This window comes from Pithys albifrons, chromosome 14 (assembly GCF_047495875.1).
Source record: "Pithys albifrons albifrons isolate INPA30051 chromosome 14, PitAlb_v1, whole genome shotgun sequence".
NCBI classification, from domain to species: domain Eukaryota; kingdom Metazoa; phylum Chordata; class Aves; order Passeriformes; family Thamnophilidae; genus Pithys; species Pithys albifrons.
In genome coordinates this window covers 20,966,041-20,988,979 of record NC_092471.1, presented here as the reverse complement: position 1 = coordinate 20,988,979, position 22,939 = coordinate 20,966,041, and the positions used below count along the sequence as shown (strand labels likewise).

The 22,939-nt window shown below is 54.6% G+C and overlaps 1 protein-coding gene across 3 annotated transcripts; it reads right to left on the bottom strand.

Annotated features, from left to right (window-relative positions):
- Positions 1 to 6,084: 6,084 nt before the first annotated feature.
- TMLHE (trimethyllysine hydroxylase, epsilon) lies at positions 6,085 to 21,870 on the bottom strand. 3 transcript variants are annotated; one of them, XM_071569248.1, is made up of 9 exons: positions 21,618 to 21,849; positions 21,263 to 21,493; positions 17,198 to 17,432; positions 15,777 to 15,953; positions 14,729 to 15,008; positions 13,530 to 13,649; positions 10,737 to 10,973; positions 9,515 to 9,653; positions 6,085 to 8,801 (listed from the first exon to the last, which is right to left on the bottom strand). In XM_071569248.1, exons 2-9 carry the CDS (start codon positions 21,455 to 21,457, stop codon positions 8,670 to 8,672), a joined length of 1,515 nt encoding a protein of 504 aa, XP_071425349.1. In that variant the 5' UTR covers positions 21,458 to 21,493; positions 21,618 to 21,849; the 3' UTR covers positions 6,085 to 8,669. The 3 variants fall into 3 exon arrangements, with proteins under 3 accessions (XP_071425349.1, XP_071425350.1, XP_071425351.1); XM_071569249.1 differs by lacking the exon at positions 10,737 to 10,973 and having other exon boundaries at positions 21,618 to 21,870; XM_071569250.1 differs by lacking the exon at positions 21,618 to 21,849 and having other exon boundaries at positions 17,198 to 17,379; positions 21,263 to 21,352.
- Positions 21,871 to 22,939: the final 1,069 nt, after the last annotated feature.

The window sequence follows — 22,939 nt, the reverse complement described above, 5'->3', positions numbered from 1 at the left end:
CACTTGGGACCTGCTCTAAGAGGGAATGACCAATCTCCTGCCAAGAACCGTGCCTTGGTGGGATCAGAGACTGGGAATTGCTGCTGATCAGCCGACAACAGGGAGCTCCTGTCAGCAACGTGTGGGCACCAGCTCATGGAGAGGATGGGGATGGAGACAGGAATGGGATGGAACCACTCAGAGATCCCCAGGGAACGGTGAAGAGCAGAGGGGCAGTGGGATGTGGAACCCCATCACCTGCAATGGTGATGTTCAGGGAGGTTTCTTCCCAGCTTATCCCATTGCTGGCGTTGCAGGAGTAGGAGCCACAGTCTGATTTCCTCGCCGGCCTCAGGTACAAAACGCTGCGGCTGTTGGAGAGGTGGAAACCCCTGTCTGGGGGAAGAGGCTGCCCATCCTTCTTCCAGGTGATGGTGTCCACTCTGCCCTCTGCCACCTCACAGACCACCTCGCCGATGGCCCGGGCCACGAGAGCGCTGCTTTGGAGCCAGGGGCGGGACACGGGCTCTAGAAAGGGAACAGAGACACCAGCGCTTCTCTCAGACACAGAATCGTGGAATGGTTTGGGTGGGAAAGCACCTTAAAGCCCATCTCGTCCAACCACTTGCCATGGGGTTGCTCCAAGCTCCATCCAGCCTGGCCTTGGACGCTTCCAGGGATGGGGCAGCCACAGCTTCTCTGGGCACCCTGTGCCAATGGGCATGACCTGGAGCATCCATGATGGGCACTTGGGCTGCAAATGTCACCACAGCATTGGCCACAGATGCCTTTCCCTTGAGAAGTCCATCCTGCCGCTGTGCATTCCAGGACTGGGTTTTTTTCCTAGCTGAATCATTGCTTTTAATGGATTTGGATAAATATGGAGCATTTTGAAATGTGTCAGGAAATGAGAAAAGGCTGCAGATGCCATTTGAATTGCATGTGGTTGGGAGGAGAGGTGGGTGGGAAGGGCTGTGGTAGCATTATGGCCACGGCATTATTAGCACAAGGATGGATAATGCCAGAGCAAATTAAGGGAATTGCCAGGAGCAATATGGAACTCCTGGGTTATCTCAAGTGCCTCACATGGCAGTGGCAGTGGCTGGCGCCAGCACAGAGCCATCAGGACAGCTGAGGGGGTTGTGGCTCCTCCCCAGAGCCCACCCTGCTGGGCTCACCTCCATCAGCTCTGCAGGGTGAACCCTGGCAAAGTGCTGGAGGGGCTGTGCAGGTGGCACTGGGTCTGCAGCACCTCAGTGCTACAGTGCACCATCATCCCACCCGTCCCTCTGTCATCCCACTGGTCCCTCTGTCATCCCACCCGTCCCTTCATCCTCCCACCAGCTCCTTTGTCCTCCTACTAATCTTTCTATCCCTGCACTAGAGAGTGAAAAACAAGGGAGGGAATGGAATTCCCTTCCAGAATGGAGCCCATCCCTCTGTCCCAGCCAGGCCCCCTAGGAGGTCTCCTTGGGCAGCACCACCAGATGTCCCCTAGGAGAGGCTGGGAACCTCTTTCCAAGGTTCTTTGGTGCTATCTCCATACATGACAGGTTGAAACAAGCTTGGGCCTGGCCCATAAGCCTTTGCTTAAATCCCTTCTCCAGCCCCTTGGTCTGACCAGTGGTCCACGGACCATCAAATTCCCCCACAGCTCTACTTGCATCCATTGCCCTGCTCCTCCCTCCCACACCCACCACTCACTGAGGACTTCCAGCAGGATTTCCAGGCTCTCTCTGCCTTCCTCATTGACAGTCACCCTGTAGATGCCACTGTCACTTTCCTGGACATCCTCCAGCAGGAGAGATCCATTGGATGGATGGAAAACAGCTCGTCCCACATAGGGCACGTGGATGGCCGAGGTGTGAGACCCCCTGTTGTGCTGCAGGATGGTGTGGGAGCTGGTGCCATTGAGGTATTCCCACCGTGTGGAATGGCTGTGGGTGACGTTATCCAGCCCAGGGAGCAGCACGGAGGAACCCACAGCTGCAGCTCTTCGCTGGGGGGGTCCTGCAGCTTCCACAGCCCGAGGCAACGGCACCAGCAGCCCTGGGGGAGGGAGAGGGGTGGGAACGGGGCTGGGAGCAACCTGGTCTAGGGGAAGGTGTCCCTGCCTATGGCAGAGGGGTGGAACTGGCTTCTCTTACTTGAGGTTTGATCATCCCAATCTAATTTCGATGGCTCATTCCCAATTCATAGAATCTGGAATGGTTTGGGTTGGAAGTGACCTCAAAGCTCATCTCATTCCAACTCCCCTTCCACCAGCCCAGGTTGCTCCAAGCCCTGTACAGCCTGGCCTTGGACACTTCCAGGGATGGGGCAGCCACAGAATCCCTGGTGTTGTTTGGGGATGAGCATGTCCACACACTCCCACAGTGGGGGATGCCGCGGTCTCACCAGAATTACTGGGCTTGTCATCACTTGGGCTGCAAAAAGTGCTCAAGGACTTCAGGAGGACCTGCTGTGGCAAGGTCACATCCCCCCTCCAAAAAATTAAGATTCTAGGAAAGCTGGGCAGAAATCACTGCTGCAGCCTGGCCTTGTAAAGTGGATTCTTTAAAAAATCAAACTGTGAGGGTAAGGGAGGGAAAGGGAAGAGAAAAGGGAAAGGGAGAGATGCCAGTGCATCTCCAGACACCTGACCCCAAACACCCACAGCCACATTTCCCAACAAATAGGATGGCATGAGAACATCTTCCCGAGCCCTGGAGCCTGGCAGTGAGGGGCAGGAGTTCTCACAGGTGGGATTCTCGCAGGCTACACAGCCCATGTTTGCTCTTCCTGTGTCTCAGCTCCTGCCCTGATAAGCAGCTGTTCACCTGCATTCCCACTGCACCTGCAGAGACAGCAAACAGCCCTGAGACTGTCCAGCTGCTCCCACCAGGGTCTGTCCCTGGGGATTTCACAGGATAGGTGGGAAAGAAAATAGGTGGAACAAACCAGGTAAATCAAGTTCACCTGATTTTCTCATTCTTATGATCTTTAAAATCAGCTATTTTTGTGCCTTCCTGTCCCCCAAACTGCAGATGTGGAGGGACAGACAACGATTTAATGACTAAAAATTCTTTTTCTCTGGGAAAACACTTATACACAACATGCAGAAGCATGAGCTGAAAGAAAGAGAGAACATTCATCCCAGGAATCTTTAATGGCCAGAGCTCACCTTACAGACCCTCAGAGCTCACTGACACCATCCCAAATTGAGGTATAGGGTAATGGTTTTCCTTTCTATTTTAGATGCTCATCCTGAAAATATCTGTACATTTGGAACTGGCACAGGAGGCCCAGAGAAGCTGTGGCTGCCCCATTCCTGGAAGTGTCCCAGGCCAGGCTGGACAGGGGTTGGAGCAACCTCGGCTGGTGGAAGGTGTCTCTGCCCATTGCAGTGGTGGAACTGGATGGGCTTTAAGGTCCCTTCCAACCCAAACTATTCCATAATTCTATGATTTGTGTTTCAAGGCAGTCAGTGAGTATCTAAGGAGCACAGTGACACTGCCCACATGAGTGTAACTGCAATAAAATTTGTGGGTTTACATATATCATGTGGTTTTAGATATATAATTTTAACACAAACACACATATGATAACATATATACACATAGTTTTGTGTCATTGCCTCCATCAGCCCCAGCATAAATCTGCCTCTAGCCGACTTTTATTCCCGGAGCTGTGCCTGTCTCTTCCACCTCCTCTGTCCTTGGACACACAGCCCTTTCCCTTCCAGGTAAAGCCTTTTACCCCACCTAAAAAGCCTTGCCCAGGGCTCCTCGCGCTTGCTCCGAAGCTGCTCTGAAGCCTCTGCGGGGTTTGGAGCAGGCGAGTTGCTGGCGCGGAGCCCCCGGGACGGCACCGGCCCCCAGCCCAGCCCTGCCCTGGGCCACCTCACCTGCGAGGAGCACCCCGGTGATCCCCAGCACCTCCGCGGGACGGCACAGCAGCATCTGCCAAGAAAAAACAGCCCCAGCTTGTCCTGATTCAAAACATCCCACTGGAATTTCGTGCTGAGATGAGAGCAACAGGTGAGGCTGTACCGTGAGGATTTGCGATGTCGCGGGTATTCCCAGCCTGTTTTCCTGCCGATGGCTCCTCTCCCTCCGTGCCGCCTCCTCTTCCCGGGAGCCTTCCTGGCAGCGGTGGCAGCTCCCGCTCCTGTCCCCGCGTCCCACACCGGCCGCTCGCGGGGCTGGGAATGTGGACCTGCGGTGGCTCTGGCACCGCGCGGGGAGCGGCGGCTCCCGGGGCAGGGCAGGGGGCCCGCAGGAATGAGAATTACAGAGGACATCCCACCCCACTTCCATGCCCCGAGGGCAGCAGGTTCGTCCCCATCCCTTTCCCACAGCTCCCATCCCACCCCACCCCTGTGTGCTGAGCTCAGGTCCGGAGCGGAGCTGGAACTCACGCCCAGGCCGGTTCAGAGGGCTCAGCCTGGCCCCAAAACACTTGTCCCACTGGGAGAAGCTTTTCCCTCCACCTCTTGGAGGTGGGCTGCGATCATCCATGTCCCACCAGCTTTCTGCAAAGGGGATTTCAGCTTAAGACACTCCTGGGATCAGGACGTGGCGACCAAGTGTGACCTCCAGACTGAGGAGCAGAGGGATGAGGGGCTGGGGAAGGTTTGAGCTCTGTCCCCAAGTGCTGGGAAGAATTCCTGCCCTGCTGGGCACAGCCAGACCCCTCGGACTCCCATGGAACACCAAAGCCAGATGCTGAGACAGGAGAGCCCTGGGAGAAGCATTAGGAGAAGGTGGTTGGAGAACATCAACACGGTGGCATCCATTGGCTCCAGGAGCCCTGGCCACCAGCCAGGGAGGGAACCAAACCCCAACTTCCAAAGCACTTCCCACTGTCATGGTCAGCCCAACACTCACCTTCCCATTCCTTTTCCCACTTCCTGACCTTTTCTTTCACCTCCTGACTCTTTACCTTTCCCCCACTGATCCTCAATTTGTTACATCCATGGAATCTCAGAATGGTTTGGGTTGAAAGGGACTTTAAAGCCCATCCTGTTCCACTTCCTGCCATGGGCAGGGACACCTTCAGCTGGACCAAGTTGCTCCAAGCCCCAAATGGGGAGTGAAGCTAAAACTGGAAACAAATTTCAGCTGGGGTCAAAGCAGCTTCTTTGTTTTATCTGAGTCCTGTGAGAAGCCAAAGGCAGAGGAGACCAAGGGGGATGCACCAAAAGCTGCACTGGAGCAATGCCAAGAGCTGGGAGCGAGCAGGGGGCTCCAGAGTGCACTGGGGGAAGGCAGAAAGCTCTGGGACACACTGGAGGGCAGATGAGGGGGCCTGATGGGACCAGCAGGTGAGTTGGTTTCACTGCAGGGCTGAGAACTCTGGAGAGACCCAAAAGCTGAGGGGGGAACTGCATTGCACAGCTAAGGGGAAGGAGAGGGATCCCAAGGGAGGAATGGGGGTCCTGGGGAGAGAAGAGAGCAAACAGGGATGTGGGGGGCACTGGAGCAGCCTGGAGGGGACAGAGGGTGAGTGGAGGCAGCTGAAGGTGTGTGTGGGGTGGGGGATTGCTCAGGTACACAGGGAGAGGGAGAGATTGTCCCAGGGATAAAAGGGGGAACTCTGGATGTGCAGATGGGAATGGAGGATCCTGGGGTACGTGGCAACACCTTCCCATCTCCCCTCCGGGTCCCACCAGACTGGGCTGGGCTCAGCTGCCTTCAGAGCAGCTCTGCTTTCCCCCAGGCACCTCAGATCCCCCAAGCCGAGCTCTCCAGTTCCCTCACATCATTCCCACTCCATGCTCCGCTCTTTGCCACAATCACATCCCCCAGCTCCTGAAAAACCTTCACAGTCAGAGGCTTTGAACAGCAATTCCTGTGCCTCTTCAAAGAACCGGGGAGAGCACAGAACAAACAGCACTGGCACCACCGAGAGCTCGGAGGCCGCACTGGGATGAGACCTGTGGTGGTTTTTAAACGTTAATTTCTTGCAGCTTGTGCCATCGTGTGGCCAGGGGAAGCAGGGACAGGGAGAAAGCCAACTGGGATGCACTGGGTTATGGCTCCTCATGGGCACTCCCCCCTTCCCTGGGTAAACCAGATTATTTTCAAGTTCATCAGTGCTTAAATAAATACTTTGTTAAGCTGATGAATTTATAAATGATTTATTTGAAGAGCTGATTTCTTAGTTTTGGAGAAGTCTTAAAACAGATACAATAAATCCCCAGAGTGGTGGGAAGGAGAGCAAGCACTTCAGTTACTGGCTGAAGGAAGTGGAAAAGATGAATTACAAACCCTGACCTGCTGTCACAACAGCCCTGCTCCAGAATATGGCCCAACAAACACCTGGGTGGGACAGGTGGGACCTGCCACCAGGTGCTGCTCCTTCACAGAATGTCTGGATGCTCCCAAGCTGCCCAGGAATAACACAGCCCTCTTGGAAAGTGGGGAAAGTTGAAATAAGATGGAAACACAGCTCTCCCCACTGCCCATTTATCACGGGGATTTGAAATATGGGAAAATGTGTTTCTTCTACATTCAGTGGGAACAATTTTCCCCAAGGTAGGTTACATGGTCCTGGTGAGGAGGAGGTTGGCTTGGGGCTGGCTCATCAGGGGTTGAGTCTGCAGACCACAGCCCAAGTCACCACACTCCTTGTAACAAAGGCACCTCTGTCACAACAGGGGTGTCAGTACCCTTTGGTGGGGTCCCCCTTGTGCCAGCCATGGAGAAGCAGCAGATTTCCAGCCTGCAGCTGACAAAGATGGAATTCTGAGTCAGGAAAGGCGAAGCTGATCTCTCCAAGGGAAGGTCTCACAGTACCTGAGTGTTTCCCTCAGATTCCAAGGGCATGGAGGAAAAATAACTCAGGAACCCTCAATACTCTCAAAGAATTTAAAGAGGGTTCCAACTACTGATCAAGAACCCTTTGTCCTCTCCTTTGGCAAGTAACAGCCTGTTTTGGGCACCCACTCTCCCTCCAGCAGCAGGACGGGGTGGAACCAGCTCTGGAAGATGGAGCTGGGATTGGTGAAGGACACCACATGTTCCTGCTGGGCTTTGCTGCTTCAACAGACCAATGAAGAGTTGAGAAACTTCACCTCTCAGTTGTGCAGGTGGAACTGGCACCAAAGGAGAACCTAGAGAAGTACCAGAGTCTGTGCTGCAGGCTGAGCAAGGAATGCTCAGGCCAAAGAAAAATCCCAGCTCCTGCCTGTATCCATGGCTCACAGGACCTGCCCAAGCAGCTCACCTTTTGCTCCCTCACACTCCCCTGGGCACCCTCCTGCTCAGCCTTGGCTCAGAAAGCCCTTGGAGCTCTGAGGACTCCCAGAGGCTCCCTACAGATGGGAAGCACTGGGAATACCAGGAATGGGAACACCAGGGAGCTCAGTCCACACCAAGAGCAGCTTCAGGGGTGTCTCAGCACTGGGATCTGCACATTCAGTGTTTGGACTAAATGAGGGCAGCAAGTTCAGCACCTGCACAGTGGGCACAGAGCAGCTCAGACAGCACAGCCAGAGTGAAGGGACCCAGCACTGCCTGGAGGTCTGGTCAGGGCAGAGGCAACACCCCAAAAAGGATGAAAAATAATCAATCCTAAAATTGCCTCTTGGTTCTGATATTCCAATGTTCCTGTAACAACATGGTTTACTTTTGTTCCTTACTCTGTGGCCCTTCAATGTGACAGATCCCAATTTACCCACCCAGCTCTCAGGGGCTGAAAGGCACCTCTGATACCTTCAGAACAGGAGAATTTTGGAAAAAAAATATACCCAAAGGGTCAGGTTTGTGCAGCAGGCAGCATGGTGATGACCCTCATCCAAATTCCTTAGGAAAGGACGGAAGAGAAGGCACGGTGGGAAGTTTGTCAGCAAATACTATGACTGTTGAGTCTCACCCCTGACACAAACACAGGGAAACAGCAGAGGGAACACCAGCATGGCAGTACTGGAAGTCAAGGAAAAGTGGGAATTCCACCTCTCATCTAACATGGTCATCTCTGCTTCTCAACATGCAGATCTTGCTGCTTCGCTTTTCCTTCTCTAACCTAAACCTCCTCAGAAATGCCCACAGTACACCAGGATCTCTCCAGGCACTCTCTCAGGCAGCACAGTTTGAGTCAGTGACAGAGAGAAGATTCCAAAGATTTACATTCTGCTCTGCTAAAAAACCCCTAAATCTGGCAGCAGAAAAAAAGGCTGAACATGGAATAATGCAAAGCTTCCAAATCCTGAAGGCACTTGCTTGGAGGAGCAGTTCCTAAGGTGGGATTAACCACAGCTGAGCCACAGTGCAAAGGCCAGGCAGGGAACACACACAGCAAGAGCTGCCTGTGCTCAAAGACAGTGTGGTCCCATAAACGTCCCACCACCTTTGGCTTCCACCTGCTGCCCCTCCTGAGCAGGCACTGGGAGCTGCTTGGAGAGGGTGGAGGTGTCTGAGGTATGTGCAATGTCTGAGGCACCAGCACGAAGGGCTTGGAGCACGTGGGGAGGCACCAGCACTCCTGTCCCACCCTGGAGGTGGGGCTCGGGGGCTGCCTGTCCCTCCTACAAGTGGGATTGGGGGCTGCCTGTCCCTCTCGGAGGTGGGGCCGGGGGGCTGCCTGTCCCTCCCCGAGGTGGGGCCGGGGGGCTGCCTGTCCCTCTCGGAGGTGGGGCCGGGGGGCTGCCTGTCCCTCCCCCAGGTGGGGCCGGGGGGCTGCCTGTCCCTCCCCCAGGTGGGGCTGGGCTAAGCCTGCAGCCCCAGCAGCCGCGCCGTGTTCAGCACGTCGTCCCTCGTCAGGTAACACCCACAGAGCTGCCGGTACCCCGTGAATGCCTCCCGGCCGTGAAGGACACGCCAGTTATCCACAAACAGGGCCTGCAGGAAAGGGAGAAGGTCATCAGGAGGAGGGCAACCACAGCAGGCAGGACCAGGACCAGGACCCTCTGGCAGGACAGGTCCTGGAGATCCCTGGAGACTGGAAGAGCAGGTGAGGGTGCGCCATGGTGGGCATGACCCTCCTGTTCACCACCGTTCTCATTCCACCCTCTGCCATCGGCAGAGACACTTTGCACTGTCCCAGGTTCCTCCAAGCCCTGTCTAGCCTGGCCTTGGACACTTCCAGGGATGGGGTAGCCACAATCTCCTGCCTCTGCTGTGTCATTCACCCATGTAAGGGGTCAAATATAACATCAGAACTGTAACTTAGTTCCGTCAAAATGAACTTTTCTCCTGGAAGAAGTGAAGGGCTGAACATTGCGTGTTCCAGCCTCTTTGCTCCTGAGGGTCCTCATTTCAGCGGATGGAAGGATCTTCCACCACTCCCTGAGCTGGGACTAACTTTCCTCTGAGGCAGAGCCTGAACTAAACATCTCTGCCTTACCTGGAAGCTCATACTCCTTTAGGACAGCAGCAACACACACACACAGAGGTCACTACTGGACACAAGGCACCTTAAAGCACCTTAAAGCTGCAGAGAGGCAAACTGCCACACGTGGAGTTTTTAGCTCAGTGGCAGGACATCTGCCCACCCATGAAACACCCTGCCCCTCTCCCTGTGCCAACCACACTGATCCAGCTCCGAGTCCCACCTTGCCTGGCTTCAGCTTGACCCACAGCTCATTCTCTGGCCTCCTGAGCTCGGTGGTGAGCGTGCGGTGAGCGTGGTACCAGCGGCGCACCACGTCGTGCGGCACCGTGTTGATGACAGCACGGTCATAGTTGTTGTATCTGCAGGGAAAGGAGACAGATGGCCCAGTGTGGCTCCAGGTGCTTCCAAGGGAGCCTCAGGAGCCTGTAGGATTAGTCAGTATTTAAGGGAGGAGGCAGAAATGACCAGGGAGGTTGTGCTGCAAAAGCAGGACTTTTGGGAATACACAACACCAGGAGCAAGAGGAGCCTACTATCAAGAGTAAAGCTCTTCTTCCTGGTTTTCCATGGAAGGACGTGGTGAGATTGAAGGTTATTGAGAATAAAAGTGCAAAGCAGTGCTGGACAACCTCCAGCACTGAGCCAAACTGCAATTTCAAAAATCACCCCAAATTTCCCATGGAAGGGACCAGTCTGCCCTCTCCCTATTCTCTGCATGCCAGGATAGCTCCTAGGGGCTTCTCCAATCATAGAATCACAGAATCAACTGGGTTGGAAAAGGCCTCTGAGATCATTAAGTCCAACCCTTGGTCCAACTCCAGTCCCTTTACCAGATCATGGCACTCAGTGCCATGGCCAAGCTCAGCTGAAAAACCTGCAGGGATGGGGAATCCACCCCCTCTCTGGGCAGCCCATTCCAATCCCTGAGCACTCTCTCTGCAAAGAAGTTTTTTCTGATCTCCAACTTAAATTTTCCCTGGCAGAGCTTGAGCCCATCGTGCCCCCTTGTCCTATTGCTGAGTGCCTGGGAGAAGAGACCAACCTCCACCTGGCCAGAACTTCCCTTCAGGGAGTTACAGACAGTGCTGAGGTCACCCCTGAGCCTCCTCTTCTCCAGGCTGAACACCCCCAGCTCCCTCAGCCTCTCCTCACAGGACTTGTGCTCCAGTCCCTTCTCCAGCCTTGTTCCAGAGAAGATCTGAATCCTGCCTCTCAAATGGAGGGCAGGGAGCTGAAGGCAGGATGCCAGGAGTGAAAAATCAGGGCTCAACACCCACACCCACCTTTGTATCAACAGTTCTGATGCTCCTCTAAAGCAGGAATGCACAGCTTGGGAGGAACACAGGGTCAAAAATACCCAGTTTTAGTTCCCAGTGACTTCTGGAAAACCACCACCAGACCCCCCTTGCCCCCCATAGGCCAGAGGCCCCGTGTTGCTGTTACCTGATCAGGTAGAGCTCGTTGTTCCAGGGGTACACGTTGAGCACGGGCCCCACTCCGATCATGTGGTTGTGGCAGCCCCCCACGCCCTCCACGTACTCGTGTTTCAGGGGCACTTTGCTGAGCAGCTCGAACTGCTCCGGCGCCTGGCGCAGCACCTGCTCCGCCGCGTGGAACCCGTCCACCAGCAGCGTGCGCCCGCCCGTGCCCTCGTGCTTCAGGCAGTGGAACACCTGGATGCTGGGGGGGAGACAGAACCCAGCGGGAGAGACCTTGGCTGGCTGGCCTGTGGGCAGGAGGTGCTCCCCACGGACACAGGGGATCCACCTGCACCTGCCGCTTCTCCAGGCACAGTCCCACAGGTTCTGCTGTGGGAGGAGTCAGCAAACTGCCTGCACTGCTTCTCAAACCCTAACCCACACGAGTCTGGGAGACTTCAGGTGCTGCAGGATCAGGCCCGTGGCACCCAAAGTCCCAAACCTCACCTGAAGAGGCTGCAGTGTCCAAGGTCAGGTTGGACAAGGCTTGGAGCACCCTCGGCTGGTGGGAGGTGTCCCTGCCCATGGCAGGTTGGGACTGGATGAGTTTTAAGGCCTCTTGCAACCCAAACCACTCTGGGATTCTGTGATTGTATTCTAAGTCCATTCAGACAGCAGGACACACAGGTTAAAAAGCATAAAACTGATGGCTAAGGATGTAATGTATTTTGGCAGATTTTAGAATCTGCTGCTCAAATCCTAAATGCAGTTATTAAATGTCTTTCCCACAAGGTTGGGTGCTTTCTCAGGCTTTGCCAAGGCCATGGTGTTTGTGAGAAGCCACCTGCAGATAACAGAAGACAGAACATAAGAAGAAGGTCTATCAGCCCCTGGAAGGGGGCAGTTCTGAAGGCCCCTATGGGTGGGCCCACAAGGGAAATGTGGATGATGATTGGATGTTAATATCTGGTACAAAAGTTGTAACACTCCTGGTCCTGAGGTCAGACCTTTTCGGTTTGCACCTTAGAAGCTTCTAATAAAGGTAACCTGTATATCTTTCTCCATTCATCTGTTTCTAAAGTGTCTGTGTTCACAGGACATGGGCATCAAAACCATCTTCCTGGAAGAGCTCAGAACAGCAGGACAGTTACAAAATGCTGCATGTGCTGGTGGAGTCCAGGAACCACAAGGGGAGCCCAGGGGACTCTTACACAAAGGCATGTAAGTCAAGGACTCCCACAAGCAGTCAGGAGAAGTCCCTTAGGGTTCACTTTGGAAAGCCTGGAGCAGAGGAGTCCCAGTGAGGAGCTGACCTACAAGACACGCCCTCCCTAGTGGGAACCCATCCAGCTCAGCCTTTGTCCTATTACAGCTCCAAAGCTTCTCTTTTCCTTCATCCAAGCAAGGCCGGTGTGGCACCACCAGGAACAAACACAGGAGTTGCCTCCAGCCACCTACTCCCAGTTTTCACTGCCTTCACTTGCTGGAAAATTAATGGGGACCTTCTGGGAAAGCTTTTATCTTCCAATCTCCCTTTGGGGCCTGTTATCCCAGTCCCACAGCAGGTTATGTGGCAGGACCTGCCACTCCACCCTCACCTTTTCACCTGAGTACTCTCATTACCTTCTACCCACAACAGCTTCAGGATGATTTCAGAGTCAGTCCAGGAGCACTGGAGCAAAGGACAGTCTTTGCCTCGGGGCAATCAACTGGGGCAACCATGTCCTGGGGCCACCACCTCCTGGGGCAGCTCAGGGCACTGGGAAAACCTTCAGGGCAGGCTCTGGTCCCTGAGCAGTGAGAAATGCTGCAGCCTCCCACAGCCTGGGGAGTTTCTACACTCCAGCCTTTAGAAGGGGGTCAGGAGAGCCAGAAATTTTCCTACACAACTCTGATTTTGCAGAATTCCAAGCACTGATGGTTAGGCTTGTTTATTCAGCCCATTCTATCCCTGATAGATGTACTCCAGTTGGCTGCAAGTGAGAATACACCTACCTGAGGGGAACCCTTCCACATGGAAAAGAAAGGTACAAAAATAGCCCTGAATTCTGCCACTGAGCAATTCAGTCAAAGCTCTTCTGAAGGCTGAAGTTCTGATCACTAATTATTTATTTGGTTTTGGGGAAGGTTTTGTGAGCTCCTCAAGTCAGCCAAGCAGGCAGTCATGAATGCACATGGGTCCTGAAGGTTCACAGGGAACAGGGAAGCAAACTAGATCTGGCTGGCAGTGTGGGGCACTTCCAGAGCCACAGGGCACAGTAAAACCCACTTACTTTGCTCCTGACTCCAAGCTGCTCCAGAAAAACCACAGCCACCCAAAGCTTCCTGACTCTACCTTTCCTAGCCTGAAGGGCTGCTCCAAAATCCAGGAGGGGCCAGAGATCTCACCCTCCCATCTTCCTCTGTTCTTACAGCTCCTTTCCCATTAGGATGTTTACCAAGTTCATAGCCTCACTTGGGAAGAGCTAATCCTGGCATGGGATGGATGGCTTCTCTTTGTATCCCTAGTTCCATTTGGGGTCCCAATGCTTCCACCATTTCCAGATGACTCCCCTCTTGGGAAAGCAGACAAAAAGAAAAAAGCTAGAAAGTAAGTCTAATTCATAGAAACCTGGAATCACAGAATGGTTTGGGATGGAAAGCACCTTAAAAATCATGTCATTGCACGCCCCTGCCATGGGCAGGGACACCTTCCACTAGAGCAGGTTGCTCCAAGCTCCACCCAACCTAGCTTTGAACAAAGAAGGCTGTGCTGGTGGGAAGGGCAGTGCTGTGACTCCTGCCCTCTGCACCATGTCTGGGAAGCAGCACGACGTACCCACAGGGCTCCTGGAAGTAGGTGGTGTCCGTGTGCCGATCCAGGGCCAGTTTGGTGTAGGCTGTGTCTCCCCGGGAGAAGTCAGAGGTGAAGTACCACATCCTGCCATAAATGGTCTCCCTGGAAAAGAGGCAGGCAATGTGGGGCAATGTGGGGATAGGGCAGATCCCCAGGCAAAGTTACTCCCCTGCATCCTAAGTACAGAGTAATTAAAGTAGAACAACTTAATTAGATTTATAGTCAAGAGAAGGTGCTTCTAATCCCTCCTCTAGAATTCAAATTCCATTCTTTCCTCACAAAAGGCTGGTGGTGACAAGTCTTGTTTCCTGTCCACAAATACAGATGTTCCCACACTGAGGACCATCCCCAGTTAAATCACTTAAAGTGACACAAGAAGCTGCCCAAGTGCAGCCAGCCCTTCCTTGCAGCCACACAGGGTTACTCAATAATCCCATTTCTTCTTCCCAGGATCCTGTGTTTTCACTCACCTCCTCCCTACAAACATGCACAGGAAGAAAGGGACAGCAGTAAGTACAAAGAGCACTCAGTGGGTACAGAGGGAGGATGTCTGGAGACAAAAGTTGGCTGGATATTCCCTGGAGTCCCTCATTCCTAAGTGGAGTGACCATTCATTAAAAAGAAATTCCTCCTTTTCCAAGTCAAGTCAAATGGTTTCTGCAGCTTGGATAAAACTCCAAACTCACTCCCCAGTGTGCCATGCTGGAGGTGCTGTACACAAACCCAGCAGAAACAGTTCTCACTGTTTTCCTTTAGTGAGAGCTATAACTGGGTTTGATGTTCCTGGCTCCCAGGGCTGCTGTTTGATGTCCCTGGCTCCCAGGGCCAGGCTGCCCTTCTCACCCCTCAAGTCATAACAGGAAATGTCTCTCCTCGCAAAGCTCTGCTCTTCCCAGACAGCCACTTCCTTCATCTCTCCTCTCTGCCCAGTCCCACTATCACAAATGTCATTCTATGCTCCCAGGGCAGCTCCACAACCCAGTGACTCCCAGCTCTGCCATAAAAGGGGCAGATCCCACAGTGGGATCCTCCATTCCAGGTCAAGTGGAGCAGTTGGAGGCTGTAGCAGACCCAGAGCTTTTGTTTGCAAACGAGGCTGTGCCACACAATATACAGGATAAGCAGCACCTTTCCAAACAAAAAGAAAACAAGTTTATCCTTCCCAGGACAGCCCCAGTTACCTGATTATGCTGATCCTTTTTGCCAAGATTTCCGTGTCCTCTTTGGTGGGAGTGACGTTCTCCACAAAAGCAATCCCGTACAACAAAAAGTTCTGCAGGAATTCCTTCAGCCCCTCATCGGTCTCCAGGAAGCTCCTGCAGTCCACAGAGGGGACCTGGGCCTGCCGGTAGATCTCTGCATTCCACAGGATCCGGGGGTGCATGACCTGCTTCTTCTGCCCCTCGTAGCTGTTCTTCACCAGCCACTCCAGCCCGTACCGTGTCACGTGTCCATCTGGCCCTGGGACAGGGGACAAAGGCACAGTCACCAAAATCCCACAGAACAGCCCGGGATCATGGTCAGGGGACCCATCAGATGGGACAGGCCTCACCCTGGTCACCTGTGTGAAGAGGGGCTCTGCACCCTGGTGCCACCCAAAATATTATCTGTAAGGTCATGAGTCCAAATATTGGGTGGCTGCAGCTCCTTTCCAATTCAGGGCTGCAGCAACCCCCTCCAAAAACTCAGGGCTGGTGTAACCACTTCCAAATTCAGGGCTGCAGCAACCCCCTCCAAATTCAGGGCTAAGTGTTCCCACCCTGGTGGCTTTGGTTTCTGTTGACAGCACTCCAAGGAGAAGCAAATCTCTGAAGTCAAGCCCTTGAACAAAGATAAGCTCCACCAAAAGGAAGAAAACAGCTGGGAAACTGAGGAGAAAGGATGGAAAAGGGGCATTGTGTTCAGGGTGACACCAGCTCAGACAGGACTGGGGAAGGCAAAGAGAACCAACCATGTCTTGACCCATCTGTTCATCACCTGCATTTCTGGGGTGTTCAACCAACACAGACAAACACCCAGACACTGCACACACAAAGGGCTGGGGGGAGAAAAACCAGACACAATTTAAGCTTTATAATAAGAGCAGCGTTTAAAACCTGCTGACAGTTCAACATCTTCCCACACAGCCACTGATTTTGGGATAATGCTGCCCCATCCCAGCAAGGCTGAGTGGGATCCACCAACCAGGCCCCCTCCCGAAGAGGCAGGGCAGGGTGCTGTGGCACTCACAGGTGAGGAAGAGCGTGGTCTCGTCCACCCGGACAGCCTGGGGGCGGATGGCCAGGTCCACGCTGGCCGTGTCCAGGCTGCGCTGGTTGGTCTTGGTGTTGTAGCAGGAGGCAGAGCGGCAGTGGTCCCGCAGCCACACGAAATCCAAGCGCATCAGCGTGTTCCTGTACCTGAGCTCTGCAGAGGAGGCATCACAGCATGCTTTGGGGCAACAGGGAGAAAAACAAAGCCCAGAACCAAAGCCCAGAGCCCAGACATTATGGTCCCACATACGGGGGATGCAGAGGCACCTCTTGACATAAATTGGCCCATGAGGAAGACCAGGCAGAATATCTTATCAAAGGCCTGCCTGTCAGCGACCTCACCAGCTTCCCTTCTTACCAAGTCTACTGGAGACCTCATAGAACCATCCCAGAATGGTTTGGGACGGAAGTTCATCCAGTCCCACTCCCTGCCATAGACAGGGACACCTCCCACCAGCCCAGGGTGCTCCAAGCCCCATCCAACCTGGCCTTGGACACTCCCAGGGATGAGGCATCCACAGCTTCTCTGCCCAACCTGTGCCAGGGCCTGCCCATCCTGACAGGGAAGAATTCCTTCCCAATATTCCATCTAACCCTGCCCTCTGGCAGTGGGAAGGCATTAAACTCCAACATCCCCCCTGCACTGGGAAGCTGACACACACCCTGGTCCCTGACCTCCCTCCATCATCACTTCACAAGAGGTAAATTCAGAGCTGCACATCACAGAGCCACAGAGTCCCAGCACAGGAATGCAGAGAAGAGTAAAAAAAAAAACATTAAGTCCCTCACTGTTCCATCTTGGGACAGTTCAGGAATGCTCAAAGCCCTTCAGAAGGGCCAGCAAAAGCAACAGGAGAGCCCTTCCTGCTCTAGTCCCACTCAGCTTTGGAATCCAGGTATCTGTGGTCACTTTGCAGTGGGAAAACAACAATATCCTTTCCTGGGGCCACTGTGTAAAGTGCTGAGCAATTCCCTTTGCTTCCACGTGAGTTGGAGTACTGAGATCTAACTGGCCTCAGGAGCCATCACCCAGAAGAACCTGCACAAGGAGGGGCAGCAGGGATGGGCACACACCAGATCCACCCCTGCCTGCCAGGGTTGCCTGGGCACAGCACAGAACACGGTGCCTGACAGGGCAGGGCTCAGATGCGGTTTCTGAGCTGGAATCCCTGGATTTGGTTTCTGATTTAGCACTCCTTGCTTCTCATGAAAGACTTGCTGCCAGCAGACAAGCCTGCTCTGTCCTGCCTTTGGGAATTCTCACAGGGAACCAGAGTGCCTCCCTGGAAAGCTGGTCATTTCTGAAGGAAAACATACATCACTCCCAGGGAAAAAGGTTTGGAAACTCCCCCTTTTCTTCCTAGAGAAGCAGGAACACCCTCCCCACAACACACCTACCGAGATGGTCCCCGTGCAGCTGCCAGGCACAGGGCAGGGCCCCCGGGGCTGTGTGGTGGCCACGAGCCAGGGCAGACACCTCGGTCCTCGTGTCACGGCGTGGCCACGGCCAGCGGCGTCCGGAGCTCCCGCGCTGCCAGCACGGCCCCCGGAGCAGCCACGCCAGCCGGCGGCACCACATCCTGCCAGGTAGGAGAGAGGGGACAAGTGTCACACAATCCAGCAGGACACAGCCCTGGGGAGACACAAAGGAGATCCCAGGGCTGAAGATGCTCCAGCAGGGCCGTCTCAGGTCAGTGTCCCCCCTCGCTCCCAGCCCAGCCTGGCAAAGCTCCTCCAGACTCTGTGGGGACAGGTTTTGGTAGGACAAGAAGGAATGGCTTTAAACTGATGTAGAGTCCATTTAGGTCAGATATTGGGAAGGAATTCTTCCCTGTGGGGGTGGGCAGGGCCTGGCACAGGATGCCCAGAGAAGATGTGGCCTTGGGCACTCCCAGGGATGGGGCCAGGCTGGAGTGACCTGGTCTAGGGGAAGGTGACCCTGAGATGGAACCAGGTGGCTTTAAGGTCCCTCCCAACACAAACCATTCCACGATTCTATGATTTATAAGACAAAGCCATTCCAGCAAAGACAGGTGTGCCCAACTCTCTTGTGCAAAACAGTGGCAAAGCATCATCTCTGCAGGTCTTTTCCCCCCTCCAGCATTCCCAGTGTGAATTTACCACTCCTGGATAGAACTGCAGCAATCAGGGAAGCAAAGTGACCTTGGTTAGAGAAGCTGTAACAGAGGAATCCACTAATTAGGTCAGTTCTAGAAAAAGCAGGCAAAACAACCAGGAGGAGGAAGATCTCTGCTGCTGGTGAAGGACACAGCTGGCATGGAGGAGAAACCACCGTGGTTAATTTTAGGATAGAGACTAGAAGGCAATTTCTCAGAGGGAAATTTGTAACAACTCCTCAATGCAAGGAAGGAGCAAGGGCAAAAAACTGACATGTTTTAAGAGGCAAAACCTCAGTCTAAATGCCCTGTTGTGTTTATGACTTTCTGGAGGCCAGGTCTAAACCCAGCAGGGTTTTAACAGTACTTTGAAGTGCACAGAAATGTGGTATCTCTGGATAAGACACAGGCTCAGAAAGCATTTCTTATCCTAGACTTCTGATTTTCCTTCATTTTCTTATCGGGAGAGCCCAGGCACTGGGGCTCTGCCTGCCCAACCTGCTCCTCCACTGCAGAGATCTCTAAGGCTGGTGATAGCAACCAAATCCACACGGATGCCACATTCCCAGACAACAACTTGTTAAGCAGGGGGAAAAAAAAGGGCAAACCAGACATCTTTATGGGGAAAAAGTGGGAATGTTTTTCCAAGAGAAGGTGGTTTGAGAAGAAGACACAGTTCAGTCACAGGTTCCTGGGCACAGCTTTTGGCTCTGCAGGGGGGCTGAGGCTCAGGGGTGTCTGATCTCCAGTCATGGAATCACTGAGGGGGGAAAAGTCCTCCAAGCCCACCATGTCCAACCATCCCCCAGCACTGCCAAGGCCACCACTGCCCCATGTCCCCACATGTCACATCCACATGGCTGTTAAATCCCCCCATGGATGGGGACTCCATCCCTGCCCTGGGCAGCTGTGCCAGGGCTGAACAGGCCTTTCCATGAAGGAATGTCCCCAATATCCAACCTAAACCTCCCACGACACAGCTTGAGGCTGTTTGCTCTTGTCCTGTTGCTGTTCTCTGGGAGCAGAGCCCGAACCCCACCTGGCTCCAGCCTTTTTTCCAAGATCTCCATTCCCCCTTCCCAGCTTTGACAATCTACTGTAGGAAAAGGAATGACATGCAAACTTGATAACCAAGGGAAGGAATTCTACAGCTACAGAAAACCAGGAGCTGCCCGGGATGTTTACTGGCTTTAAAAGCTTAAAGAAATGATTGAAATCCCTGACCCTGTGACTCACAAAGCTTAAGATAATTCTTTGAGAAAGAGGGAAAGTCTGCCCAGTCTGGCTTTTGGATCCACTAATCCAGTAGGGGGTGGAAAACAGAAGCATTTGCACTCCTGATATCTCCTCACACAGGACCCAAAACTCCCAGGAAAAGCTCATCCACAAACCCATTTAGCACATGGCCTGTGCCTGGGGCAGCTCCAGCCTTGGTTTGATCTCTCCACACACATCCCTTTTATCTCATCCTCTCCCAGTATCAAAACTGAGCAGGGAACAAACACAGGTGATGTGAAGTGATCCAGATACTTCAATCTAATCAGTGAGTCCTCCTGCTGCTCTTACTGGAAGAAAACACCACAGGCAGTTCACAGAGAGCCTTAAATTCAATCCCTCCAAGAGATACTAAAACTAAGAGGAGTTAAAACAAACCCCAGATCTTTATGATTAGAGAGGATTTATATTTTTTGTTGTGTAATCAGAGCTGACAGCTCTCTCCTGGCTGGAATGAGCTACATGAACAGCAAACTGTCTTCCTGCTCCTCCTGCCACCTCATCTTTATGCTTTATGTTGTTCCAGCTCACCTGGGCAGCAGTGACATGAGAGAAGTCCAGACAAAATTTCCTTGAAATTCAAAAAGAAAGGGCAGGAGGGAGAAGACATGAAACTACCAGGCAGAGAACCCATGCTGGGCCTGACAGGGCGAAGAGGAGCAACAGAGCTGGAGAGAAAAGCAGAAAACCCAAAGCTATCATGGTTTGAGGAATCCCACAGTCTTTGGAGAGAGAAAAAGGACACGAGATGCTGTGGAAGGAGCAGGAAGGAAGGATGGGCCTCACAGGGGGCTCATCTGTCAGGCCATTTCCCGCCTGGCCCTGCAGTTTGTCTCACAAGAAACGTTTGAAGGAACTAAAACTGGGTTAAATTCTTTGAGGAAAAGGCACAAACCCCATTCTGAGCAAAGAAAATGCTGAAAAAACAAGGAGCCAAGTAGTTCCAGCAACTGGAACATCTAAGGAAGGAGAAACCCCTTAAGTATTGGGGCTTTCACCTGCTTTTAGCCAACCCTGCTGGGCAGGGGTGACCCACTGCCCTCCCTGCTCTGCTGTGCCCAGACCTGCTCCAGCACATCCAGCCTGTCTGTCCAGATCCCCTGAAAAAAGGTCAGTGTCCCATGAAAAACATTTCAAACATTCAGCTGCTCACACTCACATGGCCTTTTTCACTTTTGGAAGCACCTGGTTAGAGCCACAGTTCTGATCCATGTAAAACAGGGACATGTCAGCAGCACAACAGCCTCACACCTCCCAAAGGGAGGGAGAGAAGAGGAATTGGTTTTCAAGCACCACGAGAAACACTGTCTGCAAATTTCATGCCCTGCTGCCTCCTGGTTCCAAAGGGCTCCTTTAACCTGCCAGGCCTCCCTGCAGGGAAGGGAACTCTGAGAAAAGGAGGAATTCTGTAGAGCCAGAGGGGCAGGAGCACAACCCCAGGGGACAAACCACATCCCCCAGGGTGGCAGCACCTCTTGGACAGGGCACAGGCAGAGTTTAACAGCCTGAGCTGACCCAGTTAATTACAATTAATTACCACAGAGACAAAAGGCAGACTGGCTGTTCCCTGCCCCCTCCTGCAGACAACTCCATCAGATCTCAGCTGTCAGGAACCAGATTCCCCTTCCAGCCCTTCCCCACGTGGGGCTTCAATGAAATTAGGGAGCTAATAAAGACATCCCAGGCACTGCCAGCTTCACAGCTACTGAATTTTCCTGAAAGTAAAGGGAATTATCTGCTCACCCCAACCACCTGACTCCAGGCCTCAGTCCCAGGACCTTATCCCACCTCTCCTGTTTGCATCTATCCCAAGCAAAGCCTTTCCAGGCAGCACAGCTTAACAGAAACAAGCTCTAATTCCTACTTTTTCCCAGCAAAGCAGCCAGCCCTCATGGCAGAACCTCCAAGGAGAGAGTTACTGGAATAAACTCCTACTGCCAACCCCCTTCATGCCTGTGCTGTGGGTCCTGCCCGGGCACAGACGGGCCAGGAGGGTCTCCCGGGCAGGGAGGGGTGGGGCTTTTCCCGGGAATGTGCCTCGATCCCCGGGAGAACCCCCGGTCTGTGTTACCTGCGACTCTGCGGGGGTGACGGAGGGAGGATCCGGCCGGGCTTGGGATGCTGAAGGGCTCACGGAGGGGCCGAGCCGCTGGGAATTCCCAGGGTGTCCCTGCTGCTCCCGGCTCTTCCCCGCTCCTTCCTCCTCCTCCTGCTCCCGCTCCCTGCGCCCACAGGCCGAAAACGCCGCTCGGAGGCTTTTACACATCGGCTGCTGCCCGAGGGAAGCGGCGCGTCGGGGGCCCTTCAGAGGGGAAAACACCAAGAGAAAAAGCCACGTTACCAAAGGGGTCGGTGCCTGGGCCGGGGGACCCGGGGCAGGCCGGGCCGGGGGGCAGGACAGGCCGGCACCGCCGCCCCCGACCCACCTGGGCGGCTCCTCGGGCCCGGCCCGGCGCTCGGAGCGGCGTTGCCGGGCCCCAGAGCCCGCAGCGGGGCCGGGCCGGGAGCGGGGCCGGGGCCGGCTCAGGCCGCCCCGGGGCGGGGCCGCCGCCGCCATAGAGATGCGAGGGGCAGAGCGCCCGCAAACCATAGAGCCGGGGCCGGCGGGGAGAGGGACCGGGAGCGGAACCGGGACCGGGACGGCAGCGGGGCCGAGCGGGGCCGCCCCGCTCCCCGGGACAGAGCACCGCCCGCGCCACAGAGATCGGGGAGGGGGCGGATAGAGCGCCGCGAACGCACCATAGAGACGTGGGGGTCCCTCAGCGTGGGGCCGGCGCGAGCGGCGGCAGGAACGGGGCATAGAGCGGCGCGCACAGAGGCGCCTGCCCCCTGGCGGCCGGGCGGAGCCGCGCACAGGGAAGGGAAGCGGCGCTGTCCGTGTCCCTGTCCCCGTCCCTGTCCCTGTCCCTATCCCTGTCCGTGTCCCTTTCCGTGTCCCTGTCCCTGTCCTGTCCGTGTCCCTGTCCGTGTCCCTGTCCTGTCCGTGTGTCTGTCCTCTCCATGTGCTGTGTCCCTGTCCTCTCCCTGTCCCTGTCCTGCCCGTTTCCCTGCCCCGTCCCTATCCCTGTTCCTATCCCTGTCTCATCCCTGCCCCTGTCCTATCCCTATCCCTATCCCTATCCCTATCCCTATCCCTATCCCCCATCCCTGCCCCTGTCTCTATCCCTGTCCCTGTTCCTGCCCGTCCCGATTCCTGTCCTGTCCGTGTCCCTGTCCATGTTCCTGTCTCATCCCTGCCTCTGTCCTATTCCTATTCCCCGTCCTGTCCCCGTCCCTTGTGCCCCTGCCCTGTCTCTCCCTTGCTCCTGTCACTTTTCCTCTCCCCATCCCTGTCCTGTCTCCTGTCCCTGCGTGCCTCTTTCCCCATCCCTGTCCCTTCCCCTTTTTCAATCCCTCTCCCTTCCCCTTTCTCAATCCCTTCCCTTCCCCTTTCCCCATCCCTTCCCTTCCCCTTTCTCAATCCCTTTCCCTTCCCCTTTCCCCATCCCTGTCCCTTCCCCTTTCCCTGTTCCCGTCCCTGTCCTGCCCCGCTGCAGGTGGTTTGGGGGTAGGCGGGTGGGCGAGGTGCAGGCACCACCTTTTGGGTTACAAACCGCTGATTTTCATCAAACCGCACCGGCACAGCCGTTTGTCTGCCGGGCAGGCGGCGGGTCCCCGCTGGAGGGCCACCTCTGCCCGGCGGTGACGGCTGCAGCCCCCGGACCCCCCCCCACCGCCCCCGGCCCTGCCCGGCCCTCCCGCCGCCCCC

What these genes read in the sequence shown, in the direction of transcription:
- TMLHE (XM_071569248.1), bottom strand. Translation starts at nt 21,457, where the DNA reads ATGTGTAAAAGCCTCCGAGCGGCGTTTTCGGCCTGTGGGCGCAGGGAG. An exon ending in AAAAGGATCAGCATAATCAG is followed by an intron (nt 13,650 to 14,728) that starts GTAACTGGGGCT and finishes CCTCTTTTCCAG; the next exon opens with GGAGACCATTTATGGCAGGA. An exon ending in TACTTCCAGGAGCCCTGTGG is followed by an intron (nt 10,974 to 13,529) that starts GTACGTCGTGCT and finishes TCTCCCCCCCAG; the next exon opens with CATCCAGGTGTTCCACTGCC.